The sequence below is a fragment of the Bacillus rossius genome, chromosome 1 (genome assembly GCF_032445375.1).
Source record: "Bacillus rossius redtenbacheri isolate Brsri chromosome 1, Brsri_v3, whole genome shotgun sequence".
NCBI lineage: Eukaryota > Metazoa > Arthropoda > Insecta > Phasmatodea > Bacillidae > Bacillus > Bacillus rossius.
Genome location: NC_086330.1, coordinates 356,933,138 through 356,958,849, shown reverse-complemented (window position 1 = coordinate 356,958,849; position 25,712 = coordinate 356,933,138). Strand labels below are relative to the sequence as shown.

The window sequence follows — 25,712 nt, the reverse complement described above, 5'->3', positions numbered from 1 at the left end:
TCGCATGTGGGTTGCGTATGTAACGGCAAGAATCATTTATAGACTACAAATGTTTGTTTCTGTTCGTCGCGCGGTTATAAATGGCGTGTTCAAAATAATGCGATGTGTTGCTGTTCCCATCGCGTCGTTTGCTTCGCGTCCGTTGCGCTACTGCGTGGTTTCCAACACACTGCCTAGCCAGTCACTTCCTGCACATATCCAGGGACACTGTGTCCAATGAAAAGTATTGATGCTGTACTCATGACCATTTTGAGAAGAAAATTTTTTATTTTTAAAATGTCTATCACTTATGGCTACTCGTTAGGATACAGTGATTGTGAAAATGAAAGCAGAGAGCATCCACCCCACTCACTTTTCACTAAAATTATTATTTTTTGTTCATTAATGATTCTTATTTTAAGCTTAACAATTAACTAACAGGGCTGTGGTACATTCTATTGCTGTTCAACAAATTACTTCAAATACGATTTTTTCCCCCCTCTTTATTTCACATTACTATAAAAGCATGTTTTTGTTTATTACAATTTTTTATTTTAGTTCACATTTTAAATAAGAAATATTGGTCTTTTAATATATTTTTTTTACTTTTTAGTTTATCTTCCAATAAAATAATTTTATTTTTGTTTTAATAATATTTTTTTATTTTAAATTTTCAGTTTACGTTGCAAAAAAAGAGGTTGTTAGTATTTATAGACTATACTGTACTCATGTGAAAATTTTAAATAAAAGTATAGATTGAAAAGTATCGATACCTTGAGGTGTAGTTACTTTTTCTTGGATAGCCGACGTTAATTTTTCACTTTGAATAATTTAAAAAAAAAAGTATTAATCAATGTTCAAGTAAAAAAAGAGAGCTCAATCTATCAATATTATTGTAAAGTAATACAAAGGAAAATAAACATGGTGAAACTGACCCATGCAACCAAATTTTTGAATTAATTTTATTAAAGATTTATATAATGTTATCAAGTCTTTCAGTGCTCGTTAGAGATGAGTAATAAATAACCTCGGTAACAAGCAAATTAATGTGTTCTCATGTTGCAAATACACTTATAACACGAAACTCGGACCCAAAATATAACATAGAATTCTTTAAAATAATACCGAGTGTAACTAATATACTCACATTGTGTTTTTAAATGCATTTATGAACGCGAATCACACCTAGTTTCCGCACTCGCCGCTAGAATTCGCTGCCGGAGCAGCTAAGTCGATTATAGAATCATTCCATTTGCCAACCAAAATTTTTAACTATGTAATGAAACGGCTTCGATGAAAACGAAAAAAAAGACTCGATAGAAAATACTAAACCCCGGATTTTGACATGATTTCCGACAATGCGTTTCATCAAAACACTGCCCATCTTGTTCAAATCCATCAAGCAGTTAAATACTAAAATGTTTCCCTTTGGCTTGGTGAACTTTGGTTAGCGCCATTTGCCACAGATGGCAGCACCGTGGTTACACATTATTAGAGACCTGCAAAATTCGCGGATTCATTTCTTTATATGCTACAATTCAAATAATTATACCATAGCACTGCTTCTGAAATTGGTTCACTGTTAATCTGGAGTAATGAGGGCCAATTAGAGACCCTCGCTCAAAGAAGTGTCGAATCACAGACACTCAGTCGAGACGACTCACAAGTCAGCAGCCAATGAACAGGTGGCATTTGCCCGAGTGTGTAGAGTGTAGTAGAGTCTATTCTGGAGGTCATTGAATCCGCGAATTTTGCAGGTCTCTACACATTATATTTCCATTCGACTTCCGTTCCATTAACGAAATTGCTTCCATCAAAAACCGTATACAGAGAGCTAAAATGTTACACATAAAAAAATAAGATTAATAAATATTCGTTACGATACCATAGCTCGATACTAAAATATATCGATTCTTTTCCCGTGTCCCTGTGGTACATTCTAGAAATCTGCGTCACGGGATTTGGCAATCGGGTAAAAGACGCCTGGTTGTCTAACTCGGTGGGGGTCTCTCCTTCTCTTTCTGCCGGCAGAAAAGACGTAACGACTCGCGTGGTTATGTTCCTGCGGGCCTCGACGCCGAGTGAAAGTCTCCGTGAGGCCGTGATGGACAGCCAGCGTCTTCCCCCGGGCGGAGCGGAGAAGAAGGGTAGCCGAGTTGCGACATTAATTTGTATGTTTAATGACCTCTCTCGCTTCTTCCATTGTTTCCCCCCAGCGCTGCGAAATTACCCTCTCGTAACGCAACGAGCTTCTGGCCCTGCGAGCTCAGCCCCGGATGACGCCAGCTGGAGGGAACACGGGGGGTGAAGTCCTTGGACCCGGGGGGACGGGACGTAAAAATGGTTGGTTACGACACCCGAGTTGGCGCTAGGGTTAACCTTCCCCCCCCCCCCCCCCCACAACTTTTTTTTTTCACTCCGCTTCGACCTTGAACCGCCGACAGTTTGCCCCGCCGTAAACGGGTGACTGCGACACCAGGAACTCGTCCTTCCCATGATTCGCACAACGCGGGGGTGTCAATACTATATTGCGGACACCGTCGCTTCGTCCGTGACATGGTCTGTCTCACGCTCGGATATGGATAACACTGTTGCCAGATTGATTCTACCGGGCTTATCAAAACTAATTTAATCATAAAAAGTTTCAAAAATATATTTTTTTTCTAACTTTTACATTTTTTGACGTGACAACGTCTAATAAATCGATGAACGCCGGCTGCACGCACGAAAAACTGTCCCGTTACGCACGTTATCCCGTTACGCTGTGTCACGTTACGCTCATTGTACGCTTGCGCCGCATATATCTCTCTTCCACTCGATTGGAACAACCATCGATTTGACTTTTTCGAGACACATTAAACTTGAAACACTTCCATTCGTTTCCTACTTTTCCTATCATCGTACTATCCTTAACAGAATAACACAGATTGGAAGATGTTAAATAGCAAACATGTATAAATGTTATAGTTAAAATAATCTGTTCGTTAAAGTAATATACATATTTGAATTAATGAGTGCCAATAAAAGTAAATTTATCAATTAAATTGTATATTTCATTTCACTCCTTCTTTGTATCCATACAAAATAGTGATAATTCAATAAAAACGATTCAATTTTATTCATAAAAGTATGCAATCATTTCATCAATGTTTTGTTATGACGTCACGTTAACTATAGTCCGTAAACCGACTTTACAGACAACCAATTTTTTTTTTTTAACAACACAAATTAATGTACATTTACGATATTATTAGAGTTTTAGTCATTCTGCTTAACACAAATTTATTACTTCACGGGATAAACTATTTTGTAGCAGTCAGTCACTAGTAATGACAAGACATTCCATAAAATTTTGTGATATCCCAAAATAGATTAAAAAAATGTTTTAAAAATTGTTGACAAATAGAACTTAAACCGCGACTCCTTTGAGTATTTCAGTACTTGCCAGTGATGTGTGAACATCTGACCTCGGTAATGAGAAAATTAATGTGTTCTCGTGTTATAAATGAACTTATAATGCGAAACTTGGACACCTAATTTAACTTAGAATTCTTTAAAATAATGCCGGGCGTGATAGATGTACTGATAAATAAAATATCCGCTTTTCAAGTACCAAAATATCTGTACGCGAATCACACACGTGCTTTCTGCAAACGCCGTTAGAATTCGCTGCCTGAATAGTAAACATTGGTTGAAAATATTACGCGCAGATAGCAGTACAAAACAAAAGGAAAATTTTAACAATTTTAAACGTTTCCGATAAAAGCGAGGAAAAAACTTGAAAGAATACTAAACACCGGGTTTGGACCTAATTTTCGACAAGGAATTTCGTTAAAATACTACGCATCTTGTTAATATTCACTAAACATTTAACACGTTAAAGATTCCGCACACATTAAAAGTTATACTTATGTGGGATTACTAAAATATTAACCTGAAAATTTAAAATACATACAATAACTCTAATTATATGTTCGTAAATATTTTTTTTTCTTAAACGGTGGAATCAGTCTGAAAATACTTCCTTCAAACAAACCTACCATATTGAATTTATTCAACATTATTATATAATATTAAATTATTATTATGATAGTAAAAAGGTTTTAAAAAATTTCCAGTGACGAGTTTGGAACCACGTGAAAATTTACCCCTCGAATTTCTCAATCGCACGCTCTACCACCGTGTTACAGAGGCTATTATGGTTTTAAAAAGTAGACTATGTATTATCAATATTGTAGTGCCAGCTTTATTAGGTATTTTAAAACTTGTGATTAGTTTTTGCTATGACTGTATTAGTTTGTCAGATATATTCCATGGTAGCTTCACTATCATAAGGTTTCATTTGGCTTTCCAATACGTTTGGTATGCGCCTTAATGTTAACGAAAGTGACTATATACGGGGTTTATGTTGCTGCACGTGGGTCCGCCATCTCGGTGACACGTTTCCGTTCGTTTCACGTCCGTTCCATTCACAAAACTTTTAGCAATTGCCGTCTACCGAACGCTAAAATGTTAACACATCAAAAATAATATTATCAGATGATGATCTCGGTGAAATACCTACAACAGGAAGATATGTTTCCAAATTTTCTCATCCTAAATTATACTTTACAAAGTACAATGTTTCAGATGCATTTTTAATAAATTTTGTGTTGCATTTTAAAGTTGTGTCTAAAACATTTTTGCTCAATGGCTCACAATATTGGTAGGTTGTGTACAATGATTTCCCCCTCCCCTTTAGGCTTCACCCCGCCACTCCCAGAAACGGACCTAATGCTACATCTGGATCCTTTCCTAATCTATGATATGTTGTATTGGTCGCCATGTTTATAAAAAACCGCGCCCGGCTCGTAGCCCTGATGCGCGCGAAATTCAAATTTCCGCGCTACCGATGGCGCCTGTTATCTTGCACGGTTGCGTTTCATAACTTAACTTTTCTTAACAAAATTTTGGCTTGTTTCTGCGTTAACTGCAACACATTAAATATATGCCCAGCAATCCCTAACATCCTGTATGTAAGCTGAAAAAAATTTTTACTTACCCTCAGTTTGGGATAGGCTAAGGCAGCTCCGAAGAGGAAAACAACTGAAAAAGAAAAGAAAAAGTAAACGAAAATAATCAAATTGTGTCTTGCCACACATTCATTACAATTTCATTCCGTCGCTGATACTGCATAGTTTTGCAAGAGAACCATTTTGAGAATGTTTTAAAGGTACAAGTTGGTAGGTATACTGAAAAGTTCGTACTGAGTTTTCTTTTTAATTATAGCTGTCCGCCAAAATAGTTTTTGACTAGCTTTTCAACTATTCAAAATGATGTTTTCTACATTTTTATAACATATTTAGTTTTTGAATTGAATGAGGGAGAGGTAGGTGCTGGTCACAGTTTTTTTCGTCAAGATACCTTCCCTTCGAAAGGTGAGACATTTTGATCATTCCAGAATTGCAGTTAAATTATGTAACTCGACACCAGAGCCACGGGTATTCAGTCATGCAAATTCTGTCCGTAACATAAGAAGTCATAAAATGTAAGATTGTGCTTTTTAACTTACCCAGATAAGAAGTGTGTCTCGTCATTTTCACCACTTGTTTAGACTGCTACACTGAAACACAAAAATAAACACAGTTTAATAATCAATTTAGTTAAAATTAATATTTTTCTTCTCTGTGCCAAAAATGTAATGTTACTATTTATAATGTTGGGAAAACTGGGTTCGTAAGGGTTAGGTTTTTTTTCTCACAGTTTTATTGATTACTAATATTTACATTAATAATAAATAATTGTACTTAAAAATGTCCGATCACAATCCCTAGTTTGGTCGGATATTGCCCATTAACGAACTCGACCGAGATATTTACACTACTAGATTTTATGTATCAGTTTGGAAGTGATTTTTGAAAAATTATGGTAGTTATAGTTTCCACAAAATTGTGATGTATATATTTATACATAAACTTTTGAGGAAGCATATAAGTTTCCTAGCTAGAGTGTTTAGTTCTCTTTTAAGAAAAACATATACATTAAACGTTAAAGTTATGTCATGTTCACATTTACACTGATTATACATTTGTTGTTCTCCAGCTTACGAGCAAAGAAGACGTGTTCATTTTATTATTTTTCTTTTGACAATAGCTCATTTTGGTTAGATTTCTGTGTTTTCCTACTTAACTACTTGTTTTCTTAGTCAATATAGGTATTGCGGAACATAAAATGGTTTTTGGGTGACGAGTTGTAGTCCAAGGAGGTTTGGTGATCTTTTTCCGTCATCAACCTCTCTTAACCATTTGTCTCTCAGTGTTATTCTCATCATAGGTCCTACCACAAAAAAAAATATATTTCTTTCTGGAATATTTTTACTAGTATTGGTATCATTCCTTGCCTACTCTGAGCCTTGTGCTGTTCTCTATACTGAAAAATACAAACTCGTTAAACAGCCTGTTTCAATTATTATTTTATTTATGGGTTGCAAGAAATGGATTTTCCTCTCATTTATTTACGACTGGGCTCAGGACACCATTAATCTTGCCAAGTATGTCTCAGTCACCACGCCACTGTGTCAAGGCCGATAAACATCATCACCATCGTCGTCATCATCGTCATCAGGGGCGTAGACCACTAGGGAGGGGGGGTGAAGCCAAGAAACCCTCCTCCCCAAACCCATTTTGGAATTTAAAAAAAGGCCCCTCTACGTTAGGGTGACCAAACGTCCCGTAAAAACGGGATTGTCCCGTTTTTTAACGATCGTACACGGGGTCCCGAAAAAGTCTCCCGGGACGCCTAAATGTCCCGTATTAACGTTGGGTTGATGATACACTTTTGTCGCTTCTTTACATGGTGGTATTGAAGGTGTGGGTTGCCCTGCACATTTATATTAAATAACTCTATTTGTACAGCAGCAGATAGATTAAGCTGTGACATCGAAGGTATTATTGTCAAACTCTTCTCTTATTTTTCTATATACACGGTGCGAACAGAGAGGCTAAAAGAATTTTGTGAAATGGTCGACGTCAAATATGGCACTATTTTAGCACATGCAAAGACTCGTTGGCTGTCTTTTATGGCTGCAATAGAACGAATTTTAAAACTGTTTGATGCTCTATAGGATTTCTTTTTAAACGATAAAAAAGCTCCAAACATTTTGTTAACATGTTTGAATAATCCTTTAAGTGAGGCATACCTATGGTTTGTCCATAGCCAATTCAATATTTTTCAGCAAGGAATTAAAAATATTGAAGGAAGTACATAAAGTGTTATAAGTGTATTGGAATCTACTCTCACAGCTTTGACCAGAAGAAAAGAGGAACAGTTCTTATCATTTAATGTAAAAACCATTCTTAAGCGTGGCAGTATTATGCAAAAAGAACAAGACGAATTAATTTCAGAACTGAAGTTAATGACTTTTATGAAACCTGCATACAGTATCTTGAAAAATGCAGTGTACCATTCTCTACTTTCTCAAAGTTTAAATGGATGCTTTTGAAAGAGATCCCCAGTTGGGAACAAATTGAAGAAACTATTTGTTACTTCAATGAAAAAAGCATTGACATAAATGATACTTTGCTATTTGATCAATTGGCACCATTAGTGGATTTTGTAAGTGAAAAAATTAAAGAATGGACTGATGAAGATAAAAAACCACCTCAGTGACACGAAAAATGTTTTTTTTTTTTTAAACGCATACCAGGCCAGAACAGCACTCTGAATTTTTGAAGTTATGCTATTATGTGTTTGCGATCCCTGCCCATAATGGTAATACTGAAAGAATCTTTTCGCTTATAAACATTCAATGGACGTATGAAAGGAACAAGATGGGAGTGGATAACCTTTTTGCAATCTTGCAGGTACTCTACAATTTAAAAATGGACTGTTCTAGTTTTTACAACTTTATATTGGAAAAGAAAGAGGTTTTAAAATGGGCTGGAACGAAATAAAAATATCCCCAATTGAAATCCTAAAGTTTTTTAACATAACTTTGACTATCAATTTTAGTTGTCTTGTTTGATTATGTTTTGAAGTATGTCACAATTCTTATAATAAATAAGTATTCACTGCAAAATTGTTGTTTTTATTTATTATACGCCTCACAATTTAAATTAAATTACATATTCATAGGTAGGTAAATTGAAAAAGATTTATAGGTCTCAAATTAGCAAAAAAGAGCATGTTTCAATGATTACGTCTCGATGGAGGCCCATCGGACCCCCTTTAGCTGGAGGGTATCGCCCCCAAACCCTCCTTGGATGTGTCCCGTTTTTTCAAGTTTATGATTTGGTCACCCTACTCTACGTGGAAGCAATAGTAACTGCAAAATTGTACCGAAAATATTTTCCTGTGCTTTTGGAAACCAGTTGCCAAGAAATAGTTACACCACAAGAAATATATTGTAACTATGTACAACACATGGCTATGGTTTTTATTTGTAGATATGATATATATATTTTCGAGATAATACCGAGTATTTCTCACGAAAATTGGTGGATAATTTTACATTTTAATTAACGTTTCAAACCAAGCATAATATTTTTCAAACAATGGAAAGGATAATTGGCTATTCAATAATTTAACTTTATTTGTTTAACACTGGAGGGCTATTCATGGAACGGGTTACAAATAACTTTAACTACTGTAGGTAATGGGTCAACACAAAGCGTAAATGTTCGGATAAGAATCCGAACCCAGTGATACTGCGAACATTATTTCGTGGTGATGCAGTTGTTTTCACGTAAATGTATGATTGACATTGCATAATTATACGCTTAGTGCTTGCATACATGGCGAGACCGCCCAGTGAGATGACCTGTGTTGATTAACACCCCTTCTTTCTCCGCGTCATCTTCACAGAATTGCACCCTTTGACGTCATCATCGCGTGTGTATTCACGCCGTGGTTCGCCGGGAAGCCTTCTTTTCACAAACGATAGAGCCAAACGCCCGATCGTGCATCTTCGGGTTTTTTTTTATTTTGGACAACTCATGATAACTAATGGTCAATTAGGTTAAGTTAGCTCCATTATAAATACTTTAAAACATTGTGGATGATTGATTTGGTTAGGATAGCTACATTAAAGATACTGTGAAATCATGCAAACGGTTTCCTAGCCCTGGATAGCTACATATTAAAAAGTTATTTGGTAATCAACCATAAAATGATTTTACATTATTTTTAATGTAGCTATACTTACCTAATATAACCAACCATCCACAATGTTTTAAAGTACCTTTATAATGTAGCTAACCTATCCTAATCGACCGCAAAATTTAATGCCACGCCGGTTTATACAATGAGTAGAGACCCGGAAATTTCGCGGATTCATTTAGTCGCAAGCTAGAATGCAAACCTTCACACTCTCGCACTGTGTTCATGATTGGCACGCAGTTGTTTGGACACGCCCCTCTACGACCGTGAGCCAATGATGCCCAGCTATAGAGCATCCCACTCTTAGATTGCAGTATGGAAGTAAATGGGCGCATTCTCTCTCTCTCTAACACACGCCGATTGCCGGTAGCACTGTCGTTTCTTCGTGCGTTGTTGCCAAATATCAAACGAAATTTAAAATTTTAATTTTTGGACCAAATTTTTTTCATATTGTATAGAATCAAAATACGCATCAGGCAATGCTTATTTTGAATACTTAACAATATTTTAAGTGTCCGAAAAAATTAAAAAACATAACTTATTCGCTGCGAACTGTTTTGAAGTATTCCGATATGTTTCACATCAAAAAAAGAAAACCTACATGTGTATTTCATTCAGATTTTTTTTATTAGTAAATTAATGCCTTAGGATGCCACCGAACAAATGTTAAGACAAAAACTGTACAGGTTTCACTTAAATATTTTTTTTAATATATTGAAATGCATTTTCTCACAAACTGACACATCAAAAAGTTGACCTGCGGAAAAAAATTTTTCTATTAAAGATAGATGGGGGACGAAAGCGAGAAAAATGTTCATTGAATTGAACTAGTTTTTAAAAGCAGCTCCATCTCAATTGCTTCTACAGTTTCCGTGGAAATAGCTGTTAAAGATGTGTCTTATCAGTACAAGAGCGCGCGCTGCCGTCGTAAGAGGAAACAGGGTCGTGTGTTTAGATAAGTGGGGTTCTGTCCTACAAGCAATTTCAAATACATGGCTTCCTTAGTCAACAAATAATATTATAATCGATTCTTGAACATAATATTTAAAATGTATGAAATAAATACGTAGGAATTTAATAGCGATCATGGTACAAAATTTTGAATTATTTTTCTATCCTTCTCACCAAGCATCTTATCAAACATTGTTTTAGACAAAGTTTTGGAAAATAATTATGATATTATTACAAACAATTTAAACAGATTTGATAAGGTGTCTACTAAGGCAGTTACGTTTTTTTGTCCGGTGAAAAGTTTTTTCGAACCCATGCAGTTATGGCTGGTCGTATCAAAAATGTATTTAGAAAACATTTTTCGGCATTAGGTAATCCGAGTTATCATACGTTAAAACGGATTCGATATTATTCATATTCTGGGAGTTGTTGCGATTTTTCTGTTTTTCAAAAAATCTTCCCCATTTCGAACTAATTGTTCGGATTTTTCCCATAACTTACTCGACCGAGAATTTCCATTACCGTATTTTATTTATCATTTTGGACATGACTTGTCCAAAAGTACGGCATTTATCGGGCCCATGAAAATGTGATATATATATATATCACATATATATATATATAATTATATATATATGGAATTTTTTAGAACAGAAAAGAAAACTATAAGAAAATTTCGTCTACAATAGGAAGTTTTTATTTGAAATTTACATAAAAGTGGCATTATTACAAATTTATATGTGTAATAGTATAAAATATTATAAATTACGATATGATTTCTTAAAATGCTTCTTGTTCTATCCAAATTACAAAGACACGCATCTCCTGAAATTCGTAATGTGTTAGAGATTTGGCAACAGCGCGCGCCATAAGCCGTGTACTGCAATCTAAGAGTGGGACGGGCTAGGAGAGAAGTAAGCGAATCAGGTAGTGCCAAATAACAAGGATAAAAATGTTCTCGCTAAGAAATCAACCAATGGGAAAGTAAACATGGGTCGAGCACACCTATAACTCTGAATTCTATCATGAGGCCAGAATAATTCGCGAAATTTCCGGGTCTCTAACAATGAGATAAAACGTGGAAAAAAAGGCGAGCATGAACTTCGGGGAACTTCGGGTGTGGCTCTCTCGTCTGTGAAATGAAGGCTTCCCGTCTCAGCAGCCGGGTCACGTGTTCGGCGGCATGACGTAATGCGCAGGACGTGTCTTGTAGTTGCCCTCGCGCGTGGCAGGCGGCGCACAGAGAAGGACATGGCGGCTGTACGTGCAGCGCGTCGGGAGGTAGACAGAGACAGAGAGGGGCAAGCAGGGACGCAAAGTTTTAGACGACACATATTTTTTTTTTTTTTTGTAAATGGAACAGAAGTATCCATGTAAAATTTACAGATACGTTTTTTTTTTGTGCTGTCCGAGTACCTACAATAGTTAAAAATTCATTTGCAAACCATTCCCTGGATATCTTTCCAGTGCCAACTGCACACATTAATAAGCATAATCAAACGAAATAAAGTGGAGTTATTTAATATTTGCATGTCCTTTCAATTTTTGAATGAAACAACCATTATATTATAAAATGTCCGTAATAAGTATTATCTCGAAAGAAAAAAAAACTTATTTCATATGTACGTGTGCAGAAACAGCCAAAGCCATGTGTTGTGCAAAGTTACTGGGTTTCCAAAGGAATCTTTTTCGTGAAAGTACAGAATAAATTTTTTTCTTCTTTTTTGTTTCCGGGAACCAGCAGGGTGACGCGGGCACCTGGGAGCGTCGTCGTCGACATTCGCGTCACGCGCGCGCGACCCTCGCTCGGCTGCCGCGCCGTTGTCGTGGTCGCGTCGCGTCGCGTCGTGCCCCACCCCCCGGGGGGGTCGTCGTCGTGGGAAACACGGGGCGCCTTGCGGCCGTCGAGGCTGGAGTTCAAGGTCGGCGGACCCCGACACCAGGACAATCTCCAGTCCCACCACCCCTCTCAAACATCGTCACATCTTACCAATTCATAGAGACTGGGAAAATTCGCGATTTCGACTACCTCTATGATAGACTCCACAATCCCCTACACACTCGGTCAAATGCCACCTGCTCATTGGCTATTGACTCGTGACACCTGTCAACTGGGACGCTTGCGATTCGATACTTTTTATGGTTGAATGTTTTTTTTTTTTAATTGGCTGAAAGTCCTTCAGATAAACTGTGAGCCAATCCGAGAAGCAATTTAAAGATACAGCTGTTTTAATTATAGCATATCGTGAAATGAACCCGCGAATTTTTCCGGTCTCTACCAATTCAAGCTTAAATAAACAAAACAAGATGGTGGCCTCCAGCTGACGAAAACAAGATGGCGAAAATGACGCCGTACTATCTGGCGATCTATTTATCTTGGCATTGGTTTTACGGTAGGTCAGTCGGTGTCTTCAGTGAAGGAAGGAATCTGTCATCAGTTTTTTTTAGAGTATTAGGCAAGCAGCCTTTTTTTTTAATTTAAATTTAATTTAATAAATTATGTCACTGTTTCATACGGCCGTTATAACTATACTGCACATTGTTCAAACGAGTTTTAAAATATATTTCTTAAGTATTCGATCCAAGTCCTAGTGTTTTTTGTGCTCACTGCAATGGTTATTGTACTTGGTATAAACTAACGTGTCCTTTTGACTCTGTCCACGGCTGCGCTCGATGGTCACAAATTAAATGTTTTTTTACAAACAAAATTCTGCACCTCGAATTCTCCCGCCCGTCAAAAACTGGCGCGCTGGGGCAAATGCCCTATTGACCCGTTCTGTAAATCGGGGCCAGATCATTGGAGATCCATATGGCACATTGTTAAAAATGTTCACCTTCAATTTAGGAAGCACGCTGGTTGCTAATTATCCAGAAATTTCTGTAAATTTACAGACACTGAGTTCACTTACTTTGGACCGGAATCCAAAAGCATATTAACAAAACATCCAAAAACTGGTTTCGTCTATGGCAAGAACACTCTTATTTTGTCCACGTGTTCCCCCCCTCCCCCCAACCACATTTGTTAAGAACGGAACATACAAATGGAAAGTCGAAATACGGCGTAATTTCTAAGAAGATAAAGTTATTTGAAGTTACGAAGAACTCTAAGTTTTATCTGAGTTAAATTCTTCGTTGAGAAGAACTTCAATTTACTGTAATTCATAACAGTTTAGTAAAGTAAAGAGGAAGGGGAGCCAGAGTCGTCACTCCCATGTTGGTGAGAGAGTTCATTATTGGATAGTCTCTTGGAGCATGATGCATGGGTATTATGTTTCCATGAACGTAAGCACCTCACATTAAAAAGGAACAAACCCAATAGATAAGATGTGTAAATAGAAGCATTTTTTTTATGTAGTATTGATCGTACTCTACCTAATATTGCCAGTAAGTACCTACAATAAATAAAGTCGAATTTGTAAAGGATGCATGTACACTTAACTGAACAAGCCATGTCATTAATGATCACCATTGTCTGTATTTCTTGGCTTGTGGAATTTTTACGCGTCAAAAGTAAAGAGTTCGCCAACGTTTCGGTTGATATCGAAGTCTCCATTATCAGGGTAAGTCTCTTACACTGTTATAAATTACAATAAATTCACGGTCTTTTCAAACAAGAAACTATTTCAAACTATGAGTTCTTCGTGATTTCAAATAAATGAATCTCGTAGAAACTAGGCTGAATTTAGACTCGAATGTGGTATGTTTCGTTCTTAGCAAAAGTTAAACATACACTTGGAAAAAAGACGACTGTTCTTACTGTAGACTTAACCAGCTTTTGAATGTTTTGTTAAAATGCCGATGTTAATATTTTTTTTTGGATTCGTGTTCAAATCAAGAAGAGAACTCCGTGTTTGTAAATTTCTCCCAGATTTCTGGATAATTCGTAACCAGCGTTCTTCATAAATTGAAGGTAAAATTGTTTAATAGTGTGCTAAAAGGTTAAACTTACCCTGACGATGACGACTGCAATTTCAACCGAAACGTTTGTTCACTTCTGACGTTGCAAAAAAAAAACACAATCCCGAGAAAACTCACGCGTTTTATTTAAAGTATTCATGCCAACAGCGTAAAACTGATTGATTTTTTATGTCAGACGAATTTCACCACATTCACCCTCAGTTCTTTAAAACTGTCAGTAGTCCATTGGATATTCAGGAGGGTTTTTATCTTGGACAGATCTAAGGGTAGATTCAGCATCAGCATCAGTTTTGTTTTCTGTATTTGACTGTGGAATCTGTTACCAACTCCAAAACACAATTTTGAGAATTCTCTAGTGATGGTTTTCGTCCATATATTCACTCTTTAGAGGTGTAGGTATATCCCGTTCCAGATCATTATTTTATTTTTACGTTTATTTCTGTTAAACCTATAGCTTTTTTTGAATGGCCCAAGTTCAGCAAAATGAAAAATTTATAAATAGTGCATACGTTTTGCATAATTAGCTGGCAAAGTTGCATTTTAACGCTTTTGTACATTTTGGATAAGGAGAAACAAATGGAATTATCTGGGTTTAAAGGCAATGCTGGTGGCAACTGCGTACTATAGTTTTTAAATTCTTTCAGAAAATTTTATTTAATTTTATTTAGCCGATTTAAAATCATAAAAATTGTCATGAATTGAAAAGGTACAGGTAAAATTTAATATTTATTTTTCCTGAAAGAAATTAAATTGTATCACATAGCATCCATTAAAATTGACTTTAAACCTAAAAAGGTCCAGTTTTATATTCAATTTTATTCTTCTTATCCATACTGCACAAAAGCGTTAAAAATGCAACTTTGCCAGCTAATTATGCAAAAATTATGTGATCTATATAAGCTATATATATATATATATATATATATATATATATATATATATATATATAGGTTTTAAGTGTGTATGTCCCGTTTAACCGTGTGAAGTGTAAATACAAAACAATGAACTGAAACGAAAGTTAAACCCTTAAAAACCGGACATTTTTCCTCTTGGAGCCAGTGTACGCACAAAACCGTGATTTCCTTTCCATCAGGAAGCCGAACATGGGCCTACCCGAGGTTGGCTTCAATCAACTCCACTTTATCTACAACAAGATTATATTTACTGTGCAAGACTTGTCGCTTCGTGTACGAACGCTGTCATGTAAAAAAATAGGGAAAAGGCGACTCAAAAATTTTGACTATACATAGTATGTATAAGTAGTCATGTCAGTACATGGGAAGGCAATCAGAAACCTATACTGTTAGAAATCATTGTAGATTTTCGGACTTTTCAAAAGATATATCACCTCAAATAAACAAAGATTTCTTCTTAATTTCAGATAACGGAATCTTCGTAGAAACTACGTCGTATTTCAACTTCCGAATTCTGTTTTTCGGTATAAACAGGGTAAATAAGGACGTGAAAGAAATTGCAATGTTCCTGGATTATGGTAGTCCAACAAAGTTTTCAAAGCTTTGCTTGTACGCCAAGATTATTCTGGTGGATCCATAACCCAAATAAGTGAACATAGTACCCGTATACTTACGATATATCTATATTACGAAGATCCCCCTGAATAATTTGTAAACAGCGTTTTTCGTAAATTTAAGGTGAACATTTTAAACAGTGTAGAGTAGGTACTAGTCGAATAAGGTTAATATGTAGCGGTTGTCATACTTTAAAGTACAAGTTTGGTGTTTTTTATGAACTAAATTTTCGTTAGTATTCGTTCTTTATATTTTTAACCTCAAGCTAAAACCCACCAAGAATTTGTTATTTTATATGGTGTGATATTGTAGTTTTCTTGGATAAAAGATTCCAAAAAACGAATGTGCGAAATACGACAACAATATTTTTGCATACAATTACGGGTCACGCGGTTAGGTACCTATTTACCTGCAAAATCGCCAACTAGAACCCGACACCAATTCACGGACAGTGTACTTTTCTTAACACTTTTATGTCAGAAGAATGAGCTCTGTTGCCAATAACGGTGTAAGTCTAATATTCATTGATCTCCGATTAGTCCCGGACTTATCGTAAGTTTGTCACTTGCAAATTTGTACAAATTCGCGGTTTTAACAACAAAAATGTGAGCTAGTCTGTCAGTACTCGCCTGGGATCTGTTACATGTATCCTCGGTAACGAGCAAATTCATGTTTTCTCATGTTGCAAATGCACTTATAATACGAAACTCGATCACGAAATTTAACGTAGAATTATTTTAAAAAAATTTCCGAGCGAGGTAAATATACGAAACTTTGGTTTTCAACTATTTCTTAACACGAATCACACGTAATTTCCGGACCCAACACTATAATTCGCTGTAGGAGCAGGCTAAGTTGACTAATAAATCATTCTATTTTTGAAACGTTAACCTATATAATGAAACGGCTCCGTTATAAGCGAAAAAATACTTGAAAAATACTAAACCCCGGTTTTGAACCTGATTTCCGACAAGGAATCTTATTAAAATACTGCCCATCTTAGTAAAATCCTTGAGACGTTTAATACCACAAAGTTTTCCTTTGGCTTTGTGAACTTTGGTTCGCTCCATCCGCTACAGATGGCAGCACCGCAGTTACACATTTTCCGTTCCATCCTACTTCCGCACAAGTCCTCGAAGTTACTCCCACCAATATACCGAGAGCTAAGATGTTAGCCGTCCGTCGAAAATCCAAATACGCACGGAGCGTTGTATTAAAATATTCAGGTGTTTGTTTGAGTTCTCTTACCTTTCCGGCGGCGAGGTCGATATCTGAAGACGCCTGCAGAGAGTGTGATGGCGTTCTGCGCGCCGGTGGACATGTCTTATATAGCCGCGCGGCGACGGGAGTGCGAGAAGTTCAGAGACAGGTCGAGACAGGTCGGTGAAGTTGGAGGGGGGGGGGGGGGGAAGTGGCGGCGTCGCCTCACGTGACCTGTCTCCCCGGAGTGACGCTCGTGGAAGGAGGGGCGGGGGGGGAAGGGTCTAAGGGCCACGCCGCGCGGGTTTGATATGACCGCCCGCCGCGGGGAGGGGTCGCCGAGGGAAAGTTTCGCTCGTTTGGTTGCCTGTCTTTCCCTCCTCCCCTCCCCTCCCCACTCTTCATCAATCTTCCACCTCTTCCATAGAGGCTGATTTCGGATGTCCCCTCGTCCGACGAAACCCCCCATCGCGGTCTGGCAAGCTGCCTGCTACGCAAGTTGGAAGAAGGGGATTCACACACGACTTAGAAAGTCGTCACTTAGAACCGACCATAGATGTCGCAAGCAAGCACATAAGTTAAAACCATCGTGAATTAAAAAAAAAAAAAAAAAAATGTGTCATATCTAACCTTGGTAGCGAGTATATCCATGTGTCCTCGTGTTGCAAATACACCTGTAATACGAAACTCGCACACTAAATTTAACGTAGAATTCTTTAAAATAATGCCGAGAGTGATAAATACATACGCAAAATATTGTTTTCAAATTCATTTCTAGACGCGAATCACCCGCCGGTAGAATTCGCTGCCGGAGCAGCTACGTCGAATATTGAATAATTTGATTAGCAGACCGAAATGTTAAACTATATAATGATACGGTTCCCATAAAATCGAAAAAAAACAACAAAACCTTGAAAAAAATACTAAATCCCGACTTTGTACATGATTTTCGACAAGGTATACCGAGGGCTAAAATTTTTCACATCAAAAATTAAAATTAAATATGACACGTAGTTTCCCGTCAGAGACTGGGTCTACGTGGATGGAATGAGGCCGACGCTCACAGGTGCCGGCTGTCCTACAGAGTCTTCGTTCCTGCGGAGATGGGGCATGGAGCAGCGACGGATGTGTTTGTCGGAAAGTGGTTCGCTAATGGAGGGTCCATGTAATTGTACGGGAGGGACGGGCATTACCTGTGTCACGCCCTCTCCAAGAGGAGGCAGGGTGCACCCAGGCTAGCGCGCCGATCTGACAGGCCGGCCTGCGTCTCTAGCAGCCTCGTAACAATAATGTCATTTTAAGTTATTCCAATTTATAAACTTCCCCGTTTAAAGGATGGGTTGTGACGGAATCTTCAAACAGATCCATTTTAACTGGGGATTCTAATTGGCTGTTTCCATAAAACATAGGAACCTACAACATATCCACATAAATAAAAAAACAAGTAAATTCAAATTCGTTCAAATTCTTAAATTTCCAAAAGTATTTCACCGATTTCTTTGAAATTTTGACACAGCGTTGCATTCGAATATGCACATGTTTTTATATACCTATGTCACACCTATGACAGGCAAAAGGTAAGATAATATATAGGTAGGTAAAAATATAAATATATTTTCAAAACAGAAGAACACCCAAACATTAATTTAAAGACACAGATATATAGAAAGGTATAGAAAGTCAGAGGGAGATATACAGTAATATAGAGATATAGAAAGACAGAACGTTGGATGTATATAGATATAGAGATGTAGAGCAATATAGATAGGGAGTTGGATTGAGATATAGATAGAAACATATAAACATAAAGAGATAGGTGGAGTTATATGAAGAGATATGAATATATATAGAGAGTCATATATATATATATGGTGAGTTTTATAGAAGGAAGTATATAGAGAGATTGAGAGAGATATAGATATAGATTGAGAGAGGTATAGTCTATGTGTACCTACTTCACAAATAGATTACAAAAATTTGGGGGCTTTCTCTGTTCTTTCTTTTGCATTTAACCAGGCTGAGCCACAGCAACGCGAGGCCGGTACAGCTAGTTTTAGAATAAAATATTTGATGGAAACTGAAGTCATCCAACTTGTCGAAAAATCATAGCTGCACTAGTGATGCTTCCAACATTATTTGACCAACTTTATAGGATTGTGTTGGGAGCGAAAGTTTGTCAGTGCGACAGTGCCTTAAGTCTCGATCTATTAGGCCATGTTGAATTTTTTTTCTCGTATTTTCTTATTTCTAAACATTTTAACACGATACCTCCCAATCAAATCTATTTCACTAATATTTTCAGAAAGTGTAATGTAACGGGTATAAAAAGTCGCGGAATTGAAAATAATTACGAATACTGGAGCGACTTTTTACACTCATTATGTTAAACTTAGGACGGTATTCCAAGACGTCCGGATAAGTTAGCGAATAAGAACTGCTATGTTGGGACACAACCCTAACCTAACTCGCGGGCCGTATTCCAGAACGTGTACAAACCGAAATCCCAGTTAGGATACAAATCTGCAACCGTTTTAATAAATAGTGCCCTGCGCGAGGCTATAAACTGGTTTCAACGCATTCTAGAGGACGTTTCGCAAATATCGATGCAATTATTACGGCAAAAATACTAGAGATAGCAGCACCATCGCGCCAAAATAGAACAGCATTTATAATTCTCTCAAGTACTTTTCAGGTTGCTATTATTTCTTGTTATGACCATTAAAGTGTACAGAATGCATTCCAGGATAGTTTCGCTATCATAAAGTTTCATTTGGCACACCAACGCGCTTATTATGTGCCGCAATAATCACTTAATCCCCTACACACTCGGTAAAATGCCACCTGCTCATTGGCTATTGACTCGCGACACCTATCATCTGGGATGCTTGCGATTCGATACCTTTTTTTTTTTTTGGTTGAAGGGTTTTTCCATTGGCTCAAATTCCTTCAGATAACCTCTAAGCCAATCACAATAACAATATAAAGGCACGTTTTTTTGGAATCTACCATTTCATGAAATGAATACGCGAATTTTTCCCGTCTCTAGGGCATGCTTATTTTTATTTTTTGCCTCGACTGGTACACACAACCAGCAGGGAAATGCATGATACAGGTTGAGGCCTTCAGTTTTTATTTGCGGCAGCCCACCACTGCTTGAAGACCGCTAACCGCTCTGTCACCGGGATGGAAGACAGCGAAAAACAAAGCAGTTGTCGTACAGGAATGGTGGTTAGGGGAAAGGGGAAAAAAAATTTAAAGTAAATATTTGAATATTTTGTTTCAAACGGTTGCGCAACCCAAGGCCTCCGAATGTGGGTATAGACCATCCCACGCACGAGTGCAATTTTCTTGTTTTCAACAGATCGTGACATGTGATGTCTCACCGGCTAACAACGATCCAACAACGCATACTTAAATCCAAACTGAGGATAAAAAATTATTTCCTGTCGGAAATAGTTTTCGTGAATAAAATAGTTAAAATAACAGATAAGAAATTTATTTTTCACTAATCAATGAGTAAAATAGAGGCAGCGTTGCAGTTAGCGCGTCGGAATGCAATATGTAGAGACTAGAAAAATTCGCGATTTCGATGACCTCTAGGATAGACTTCACAATCCCCTACACACTCAGGCAAATGCCACCTGCTCATTGGCTATTGACTCGTGACACCTGTCAACTGGGACGCTTGCGATTCGATACTCTTTGGTTGAAGGTTTTCCATTGGCTCAAAGTCCTTCAGATAAACTGTGAGTCAATCAGAGAAGCAATATAAAGATATAGTTGTTTTGATTCTAGCATATTATGAAATGAACCCTCGAATTTTTCCTGTCTCTATCAATATGTTAAATTTTTATGTTTGTTTGAATATTCAGTGTTGTAAAAAAAATGGTAGCTCCACACGGACCTTAATCTGGACGAAATGACGGAGTCTTTGCACATCGCTGCCAGAACGTAAACGAATTTTGGAAAATTCTGAATAACTCTGGTGATTTCATCACAATGCACACGCACTCCCTTCCACTTCGTTTAAATGTGCCTAACGTGCGTGAGTTGTTTTGAACATAAATTAAAGGCAAATTGTGCCCCTAGGCTCGGGCTCAAATGCCATGTCGAATTTTTTTCATTTTCTCCTCATTACGTATATTCAAGGGCTAAAAACTGAGATTTTAACATGATAAATCCTTTTCGTTTAGTGTCCTGCAAACAACATTTTCAACAGATATTCACTAAGTGTAATATAATGGGTATAAGTTTTCGTTGTTATTTATATGTTTTGCGCAAACGTTTTAGCCCAACTCTATAAAACAAATTCATAATTTACAGATACAAATTTTACATTTTTTTTTTCGTGTGATTTTGAAAAGTTGTACAGATTGTGTGATGTTACTCAAACATTTCTAGACAACCAAATTTTGCTACAGGCTTCGATACAAGTACATTAATGTTCTTTTTTATTATAACTGAAGTGTTAGATAAAACATTTGTATGTTTGGATGTAATTACACATACAAGTGTTAAGTAAAGTGTCCGGTTTTTTGTCAGTACCTACACTGTGTTTGGAGGTACACAAAAGTCATTGTAGAAGTGCAAACTATTTGTCACGGTAAATTTTCTACTGCCAATAAACATTATATATATAATTATATATACAATTTAAATTATACATGTGCAATTTATACTGACAAAACCTTATTTAATATACACAAGGTTATGAAAGTTGTATTCCCATTACTTAAACAATTATCTGTGAGCGCGATGTCAAGTGGTTAAGACGCTAAACTAACATTTTTTTGAAGGTCATGAGTTTGATACTCAGATATTTCATCCTTATTGTTAAGAGTGTTTGCATATCCATTTAAAGGTGTTAATAAAATTCGCTATAAATTACACGTTCAACAACAGCTGTAAGCTAAAAAATTACATGATCTTTTTGGATGTATTACAAATAAAAATTTTGATTGTCAATGTGATTTTACTCAACAATGCAGTAGCCCTATAAATAACTGAAAGTTATGGTAAATATACACTTGCATGAATATGTAAATGTATTTATCACAGAGTAAAAATACACCAACAGTTATGGCATATTTACCAAAACATAGCAAATATACTTATACACTTTTGATAATATTTTTACTTGAGCACAAGAGTAATAAACTTATAGTTTAAAGAACTAAAAAAACAGTTTTATCGTTGAACAAACAAAAAGCTAAAAGATTAAATTTTAAGTTAAGTTTTTTGTTCAACAGCCGAATAATACACCACAACTCAGGTGGAGAAAGTCGTAAACCGGGCACATTTTCCACCATAAGCCGACCTCAGAAACAGTCTAAATCGAAAAGAATATATTTTTTCAATTTTCGAAAATTAATTTACTGAACCCCCTTCCTCGGGCACATATTTCCACCATGACCCGACCTTTTGGATCGGAAACACTACAAATTGCAAAATCATTGATTTTTCAAATTTTCAAAATTTTGGGTCTTTAACGTCCTCCCTCACCACACCTAGGGGCACATTCGACCCAGGGGCAAATTCTCACCTTGCCCCAACCTCATGGATACACAAAAACCATGGTTATTACCCATATCTCTAAATTAGGTTTTTTTGACCCTCTGACCCCCCCCCCCCCCCTTTTTATCTTTAAGTCATGAGGTATCACAATTTTGTATTTTCAGAGGTTCTTTATATGTATGCAAAATTTCAAACCATTTGGAAGTCGAAAATTGGGTAAAATTTGAATGGAAAGATTTTACTACACAGTCCATACATACATACATACATACATACATACATGCATACATACATACATAGATACATACAGGTGATGTTAATAAATGCGTGGTGAAAATAAACCAACGTAAGTAGTTACACAATTACACTAATATAAGCATGATTAATTTTTTTGGGTTCAATAGTTTTGTGCTGTCATCATTTGTGGGGTTTTTTTCGTTCTGTTAGTCCATTTTTCTTTGTTTTTCTTTGTTTGTTGACCATATTCCTGTTATGGAATATTATGTGATGTTTATATCCTGTTGACAATAGCAATTTTTTTGCTTAATTTGTGTTTTTGTCTTTTGTGTTTTTTGTTGTTGTTTTCTTCTACAGACATACGTGTGCTTAGCAATGGCGTATGTCCAAAAGCATACATCAAGTGAATATCAGTGAAGTGTTTGGATAAAACATTAAGACCGACGGAATGGTACGAAAATGGGTTATAACTTTTAAAGATGGCCGCACGAAAGGGCATAATGAGGAACGAAGTGGGCGACCTTCTGTCATTGCTGAAGATTTGGTGCAGAAAGTTGTCAAAAAAAGTGATAGAGAACAGGCGGTTCACGACAACGATGATGCAGTGTTTGTTAAATCATGCGGCAGACTTCTATGAGTATGGAAATCAAAAGCTGGCTGTTCGATATGATAAGTGCCTATAGATGGAAATTATAATAAGGTACATGCTTTCAAAATGGTACTTACTTAAAAAAAAACTTTTGTTACAGCCTACAGCCGTAGGTAGATTTCGAAGTACCTATTTATTTTGGATTTATTTTGGAAACTCCTAAAAAATACAGGAATGGGTATTTTAAGAACTTAAAGTACATAATATAGGTATCTATGTTCTCCAATATTATAAAATTATCGATTAAATATTTGATCATTTTCCATGCAGAGAAATTATTAGGCTACGACTATTTTTAACTTAATGTATCCGCCAATAATAACTTACATCGAATTTCATATTATATGCCAAATAAGGTAAGTAATTGTTTTAACCTTCAAACAATATTTTTCGTCACTTACACTAATAACGTGGTCGAATAAAAATTTCCTTTCACCCAGAATTAAGATAATATTATGAGATATTAAGATATTCAGATGGTTTTGCTTCATTTTTACACGCTTTATATTAGCTTCACCTGTATGTTTGTATGTATATTTGTTTGTATGTTTGTAACCGACTCCTTTGGGTGCGATTTTGACCCACTTTAAACGGCCAGATTTCATTCAAAGTTTGTAGATTTATCTAAGACCGATGACAATACACTAATTTGATAAGATTATTACATTATTCAATTTGAAAAATAAGATTTTTGTCAATTTATATAATTTCACAATATTTAGTAGGCTTTGTTTAGCCTATATCGCGCCAAAGACAAACAGAAAGAAAAGAGTTCGCACATTAAGAAAACCATTTCGCTCATGTGCGAACTCTTTTCCTTAAGTTTGTCTTTGGCACGATATAAACAAAGCCTACTAAATATTGTGACATTTAATTAAATGAAAAGTGAGAGTGGTTTATGATTATTGTGAACAATATACTTTCTTGAAGAGAATATTATCTATATTTGTAAAAATATGAAGAAAAAAAACCCTGAAATAAGGGCTTTAAATGTTGTTGCTTTCGTTAAATAGAGAAACACAATTACGTCTTTGTTTCATTTTACAAATTAACCAAGAGTGAAACATTATTATAAAACAACATTTTCTGCAAATATTTCACGAAACATGGAAAAATTGAGGTTTGATTTTGCTGTGAAACCAACAGCAGATGGGAAATCAAACACCATATGCATAACCTCAATAGCTACACCTGATGGGCAGATATTTTAAATTACACTCGAACACCAACCTGCAAATCTACACCAAGCAGTTACAAATACTCCAAACTATGCCAAGGTCAGTAAATCATTAAATAAAAGACATCAAACGCGGAAAATATGGATAAGTTTGACAGATGATATATCAAAAACATATTTGGATAGAGAGCAAAACTTAAAGTTTAAGAATATTTACCTGGAAGAAATTGAGGAAAAAACAAAAAAGTGCCGAATCTATACCTAGTGGATCAAATAAAAAATTGGAAAAACTGTTAGAAAAATTTATATTATATTCTATACTAATATCTATTCAAAATCTACTTTAATAGTAAATTGAACTATCAAGCTTTTTTACATTGTTATAAAATTTCTTTCATACGTCGATAAAGAATATCACTTTAAATTATAAATAAACCAAACTAAAAAGTAGAAAATAAATAATAGTTAAAAAAATAAAAAAACACGCTTTATATAGAAAACCAAACTAATAATTAGAAAATAAACTTTAATAAATTTAATTAAGAATAGTGTAAACAATTTTAGTAAATATAAATTAATAATAGTGTATAGGTATAAGAAAAAAATATATTTTATTTTAAAAAAAGCGTGGTGCTTTTTAAGATATCGAAATGATAATACTTCTACTCATATATGTCAATAAAATATTTATAACTATTGACACCATGCACCCCACCCTTTTTTTTTTAAATAAAATGCATTTTTTTCTTATATACACTATTATTAATTTATATTTATTAAAATTTATTTTCTATTTTTTAGTTTGGTTTTCTATATAGTGTTTTTTTTTAGTTTTTTTATCTATTATTTATTTAATTTCAACTCCTGTTTTAACTGCAATAATTCGTTTCATCAAATACTGTTGCAGCCAAAGTTTCGGATAAAGTTTATGACTTATACAATAAATTATAATGGATTTGATATTAAATCTAATAATATAGTAATAACCCTTTTTTTATTTTAAAACATTATTTGCACCCCTTGAAATAATGGTTGGTTAAATCAAAGTTTATTTTAACAATAATTTTAGTCAATATTTAGAATGTTAAACAAATATAATAAAGGATTTGGTAGTGTACATGGTTGCGAAGTTTTATTTATTTTCTTATTCCAACCCCTTGCAATAATGGTTTCTTTAATCAAAATTTGTTACAGACGCAAATTTTATATAAAAATTATAATATTTACAAACAATTTGAACGAATTTGGCAGTGTTCTTAACTCCCACGAGTTTCAAAACGTTCAAACGGATGTGATATTTTCCATTATATGGAAATTACAGCGACCTTTCTATTTTTTCAGCAAAAAATATCCTTCCCCATGTCTACCCCTTTGATAGGATATTTCCCATTAACGCACTTGACCGAGATTTTTCACTACTAGA

General features: G+C 35.7%; 1 protein-coding gene across 1 annotated transcript in view; it reads right to left on the bottom strand.

The window, feature by feature from the left end:
- Positions 1 to 16,849, bottom strand: part of LOC134530479 (U-scoloptoxin(01)-Cw1a-like) — a 40,428-nt gene extending 23,579 nt beyond the window's left edge. Inside the window, exons 1-3 of the mRNA XM_063365318.1 lie at positions 16,761 to 16,849; positions 5,531 to 5,581; positions 5,021 to 5,064 (exon numbers count right to left, since the gene is read on the bottom strand). Of these exons, the coding sequence (XP_063221388.1) occupies positions 5,021 to 5,064; positions 5,531 to 5,555 (69 nt within the window). The 5' untranslated portion in view covers positions 5,556 to 5,581; positions 16,761 to 16,849. The remainder of the gene's footprint in view (positions 1 to 5,020; positions 5,065 to 5,530; positions 5,582 to 16,760) is intronic.
- Between the last annotated feature and the right edge of the window lie 8,863 nt (positions 16,850 to 25,712).